The sequence below is a fragment of the Bison bison genome, unplaced genomic scaffold (genome assembly GCF_000754665.1).
Source record: "Bison bison bison isolate TAMUID 2011002044 unplaced genomic scaffold, Bison_UMD1.0 scf7180017864407, whole genome shotgun sequence".
In the NCBI taxonomy this organism is placed as follows: Eukaryota; Metazoa; Chordata; class Mammalia; order Artiodactyla; family Bovidae; genus Bison; species Bison bison.
This window is the reverse complement of record NW_011494976.1, coordinates 35,307-40,490: the sequence shown is the minus strand read 5'-3', so window position 1 is coordinate 40,490 and position 5,184 is coordinate 35,307. Positions and strand designations below refer to the sequence as shown.

The following is a 5,184-nucleotide window of genomic DNA, read 5'->3' as shown; positions in this document are numbered from 1 at the left end:
GATGGGTGACGCTGGCCGGGACAGAGCCTGGTAAACGTGCGCCAGGTCACTGAGCCTGGGGCCTGCGGGCCCCGCCACAGCTGGTCGGGTGGAGTCAGGGCCTCGAGGGTTCCGGGCGTGCTGAGCTACAGGGCACAGGTGTCGGCACCTGGCTTGCGCCTGGCGCCGCTCGGTGAGGCCCAGGGGGTGGCTCCGCCCCGCACCTGGGAGGCCTGCACCTCTTTTTTCTGGCCTGTCGCCTCCTTTCAGGAGCGTCACCCCCATACCGCGCAGCTGCTCTCGCCTCCTTTCAGGAGCGTCACCTCCATACCGCGCAGCTGCTGTCGCCTCCTTTCAGGAGCATCACCCCCATACCGCGCAGCTGCTGTAAGGGGAAATCACACATGTTTCGGAAAAGGTACAAAAATTAGTTGCTAGCAGGGACTTTTCTGAGTTACTGAAGTTTGAGGACTCACCGTCTTCTGAATTACGACATCTGCCATATCACGTACAAGAACGGAGGTCAGAGCATTGTTGGAGTGAGACCACATGCCCGCTTGCCCGCGGACCCCTCCCCAGACCGTCCTAATATGGCCCCTCATCCCCCAGACTCGCCGCAAGGGACCAGCATCAGCAGGAAGAAAAGGGCATCGTTCTGGCTTTTTGTCTTTTGCAGAATTATAACAAGCTCAGTTAAACAGCTGACAGGATCTGAGTCTCTGGAACTAAGTCTCTCATACACCGTGGAGACAGAAAAGTCACAGGAGCAAACGTTCAAAGGGGCTTCGTGGCTCAAGCTGTTCTTTCTACTAAAACACCCTTTAAACTCTGAGTTGTCACCGTCTCATTTCTATTTCTAGAGTTGTTTTGAATCTTTAAGATGAAAACCTTGTAACCAAAATCCTCGAAGGCTTTTTTATAGAAATTGAAAAACTTATCCTGAAATTCACAAGGAGATGCAAGGGACCTAGGGCAGGCGAAACTTTTAAGACGAAGACCCAGGTTGAGAAACCAGCACGTCTGGCTTCAAGACATAAAGCCAGAGTGAGCGGGCACGGAGGGGTTGGCATCAGACAGACGGGCTGTGGGCAGAGAGGAGTCCAAAGACAGACACACGGGTGGCCTCTGGATTCGGATGAGCTGCAGAGACGGCTCAGGGAAGAAAGCCGGCTCCCCTGGGCCTGGATCCCCTCCTCCTGACGCACGAGGCTGACCCCCAGTGGCTTGAGGGCTTGAGGTAGGACCCACACACTCCACAGAGGAACGACCGGTTCTCAAGACAAAAACGCCTGCTCTTTGGAAGACGCTGAGAAAGCGCAGCTGAGGGCACAGAGGGGATGTTTGCAGACTGCGTGCGCTTCCGGAGCACAGAGGGAAGGGCAAGCTCAGCAGCAGCAAACAATTCAGGTTCAGTGGGTAAAAAAGAGATTGAAAAGACACTTGCCTGAAGACACACAGATGTCAAGTAAGCCCTGAGAGAATGCCGCGGGTCGCGCATGGGTCCTGAGGAGAGTGCGCATTAGAGCAGCAAGGAGACACCGCCTCCTCTAAGCCTGCCCCGCGGGTGGTGTAGAGAAGCCCAGGTCCCGGCGTGGCGGGGGGCGGAGCCCGGAGCAGAGGGAGGACACGCGGCTGCTGTGAAAAGCCATCTTAAACCATTTTCTTAAACCGTTATGTGCCTCCCTGCCCAGCGCCCACCCGAGAGAAGAGCTGTTGGCAGCAGTGTGCACCAGGGCAGATCAGGCGCCCATCAGCAGGTGGACGGCCAGACGGACGGACTGCGGTCTGTCTGTGCAGTGGCGCACGCTCAGCAGTGAGGTCTCGTGTGCCCCAGCACGCGGTGGGCCTCAGCGTGCCTTTTCGCGTGGAGGGAGGCCGGCAGAGAGGGCCGTGTGCTGTGCAGCTGCGCTCACAGAAGGTGGAAGAGGCAGCTCCTCCGCGGTGACCGGAAGCCGACCGAGCTCCCTGAGGGAAGGGTGGGTGGTGGGCGGTTGTCGGGAGCACAGGGAGCTTTTTGGGCGATGCGTGCGTCTTGTCTTGAGAGCCGTGTATCCATTTGTTAGCACTTTGAACGTGTAGTTTAATGCATATCACGCCTCAGCATTGCTAAAAACTTTCAAGTAAGTAATGACACTCTGTAGCCTCATTTCCCTCTGTCTTCAGAGTCGGGCTGAGTTCTTTAAGACCTCAGAACAAAACCTGTAGGTCCGCCTTAAATGAGGAACGTGTGCTGAGTGACTTTCCACACGAATCGTTGAGGTGTGTGTTTCTGAGTGTCACTGTCTCCCTCCACCTTCACGACCCACAGGGAGCCGCCCGGGGCTGGGCTGCCGAGAGCTCGTGTTCAGAAACCTCTCCAAGATCCTCCCCGCAGTCTGTCACGACATCGATGACTGGGTGGCGGGCACCAGGGTGAAGTCGGCGCAGCTGCTGGCCGTGTTGCTGCTGCACGCGGAGGACCACGTCACACAGCACCTAGAGCCCGTGTTGCGCGCCCTGCTCCGCGCCTGCGCCGACGAGGAGGCAGCCGTGGTCAGCAGCGTGAGTGGCGTCTGCAGGGCCCTGCCCTTCCTTCTCAGCTCTGCCGGCCGTGAACTCGGACCTCAGCAGACACACGGTTTCCCCTGTGTGAAGGTGTAGATGTGCCGTAGGCCCTGGGCCTGCGAGGAGTGATGTGTGAAGGCTCTCAAGCGCGTGCAGGAGAAAACACATCCTCCACCCGCAGGCCCTGCGGTGGTCAGCTTGCAGGGACCGCGGGCAGGCAGACGTGCAGAGCAGCCCCCCAGGGTCCAGCTCAGGCAGCTGGGCCTCAGGATGCTCTGACAGCCCTCCCGTGAGCCGGACGCGTGACTTCCTTCCCCTGGCAGTTCTGAGCTCATGGGAGGACTCACTTGTTTTCATGAGCATTTGAGCAGGTGCTAGGAGGAAACGTGCCTGCAGGGCTGTTTCTGGGGGTGAAAGCATATGAGACAGATGCCGAGCAGTATTGGTGGGGTGGCAGGGAGAGGGGCAGCAGCCTCAGCGCCCCCCACCCATTGCCGCCCCTCCCTGCCCAGTGCACGAGGTCTGCAGAGCTGGTTGGCACCTTCGTTAGCCCGGAGGTGTTTCTGAAGCTGATCTTGTCGACACTGAGGAAGTCACCCTCGCCCTCTGGCCTCCTGGTCCTTGCCTCCCTCATCCAAGGCTGCCCGAGGGAGGCTCTGCGGCCACACGTGAAGGTCATCGCCACGGAGCTGGCGCAGGCTCACATCTGCCAAGGGTCTGAAAACGTAAGCGTGCAGGGGAGAGGGTGGGGATCGTACAGTCAGCCCGTTTCCATGGTGATGCCATTCCCTGCTGGGACCATCCACGCGTAGGCAGTGACGGTCACCCGTCCCTCAGGCCCCTAGGGGAGAGCCAGCCAACAAGGAGGCTGGGGTGCAGCCACCGATGTTCTGTTTGGACCCATGCGCTTCCTGGCCTGTTGTGCTCCATCCACATGGCGCACAGGCAGTCCTCAGTCACACTGGCCACACTTCGAGTGCCCAGTATTTGTGGCCAGTGGCGTCTGCCCACCCTGTCGGTCCACACACCTCTCGGACACCGTGTCTGCACGGCAGGCTTGTCCTCACCGCGTCACTTGCCTTCCAGCAGGGCTCTCAGCAGGCAGCCTGATTTGGCACCCATCACTGGGCACTGTGCTTGGTGGTTACAAACTTATTGTCTTAAATTGAGCAGTAACTCCATTACATCTGAAACTGAAACAATCTAGGTAGTTAGACTGGGTCATTCGGAATAATTTATAATTATTTGCTATTGATGGAAAAATAATGACCTTGTTTTTGTTTGGTTGTGATGGTCTTAAACCTTGACTCTTTGCATTGGAATGTGGCCCTTCTGTCTGTCTCTGGAGCAACAAGGGTTTGCCTCACTGGGCATCTGCTGTCACTCTGCAGGCCCGCGGGAAGCTGGCCCCGCGCCAGGTAACACTCAACAGGGGCGGCCGTGCCCACAGAGGTGGACCAGAGCGGGTCCCAGCTACCGTGCTGGGGACATACACGTGACTTGTATACATGACCCCCATCCTGATATTCTGTCCTCTGTGAAACACAGCAAAGCAGACAGTAAGGGGTGTTGAGGTCTTCCTGTGGGGGCCATCCCACGCCCACTCCTGGCCCCGTTGCACGATTGATGAGGCTGGAGCCTGGGAGGTGAGCGATGGGCTCAGCCCTCCCAAGGTGCGACCCTGTGTTCCCATCAGTCTGGAAGCGTCTTTTGAGTCATAGAATTTTATATATTTTTGTTCACTGAGCATTATAGGAGCTCAGAAGTACACAGAGCGGAGGGGAGCAGTGTGCACCCCTCGTGCCTGCTGCGCCTTCCCGGCCGCGTCCCTCTGTGGCTTGACTGGGCGAGGGAGGCCTGGGGTGTTTGAAGCAGACCCAGGGTCCCTGGCCCCTCCAGTGTGTGTCACTGAACTGCATACGGAACCCGAGATCCTCGGGCTCAGCAGGGCCTCGGTCTCCCTGCTGTGAAGAGGGACGCCCTCTCCATGCTGATGTGCGGAAGCCGGGCCCAGCCCGCTGTGGCTGCACGGCGGGGCCTCATCTGGGCTGCCGGGTGGGCACGGGGTGGCTCACGTGCCGCTTTCTCTGCAGCGCCTGTACGGCGAGCGCCTGCTGCAGTGCGTGCAGGCCGTGGTGTCCGCGGGCCGGGAGGACTGCCGAGGGGCCGGCGAGCCGCTCCTGGAGGTGCTGGTGACCGTCCTGGCGCTGTGGGGGCCCACGGGCCTCGGCGACAAGGTGAGCGGAGCCTCCCGCTGTGCTGCAGCCCCTGGACTGTGACCGTCGTCCGTGGTCTCTGGTCTCAAACTCCACGTCTGGAGCTTGCCCACCGAGCTGATGACCACAGACGAAAGAATCTAGACCATTTGGGCGTGTCTTCCTCAAGGCGGCCTCAGGGGGACCCAGGGTTTGAGATTCCTTCCCACTGAAGTTGACTTCAGTATCTCAGAGTAAAGATGCTACTTAATCTTGGAGAAACAGAAGAAAGGAGGCCTCCCTGGTTGTTAACAAATCTGCGTTTAAGAGGGGTTGAAAGATATAGGAGAGGAAATATTATCGTATTTTCCCTATTTAGTTACAGCCCAGCTTTCCAGTTACTTCCGCTCCCCTGGCTTTGTATTTAACTTGAAACCCCCTGCCGTTTAGCTCCCCGCCACTGTAA

At 58.4% G+C, this 5,184-nt stretch overlaps 1 protein-coding gene across 1 annotated transcript in view; it reads left to right on the top strand.

Moving 5' to 3' along the window:
• The window catches only part of DNAAF5 (dynein, axonemal, assembly factor 5), a 24,614-nt gene that overhangs the window by 6,150 nt on the left and 13,280 nt on the right, over positions 1-5,184 (top strand). The window contains exons 5-7 of the mRNA XM_010858782.1: positions 2,288-2,520; positions 3,036-3,248; positions 4,617-4,760. Coding sequence (XP_010857084.1) covers positions 2,288-2,520; positions 3,036-3,248; positions 4,617-4,760 — 590 coding nt within the window. The remainder of the gene's footprint in view (positions 1-2,287; positions 2,521-3,035; positions 3,249-4,616; positions 4,761-5,184) is intronic.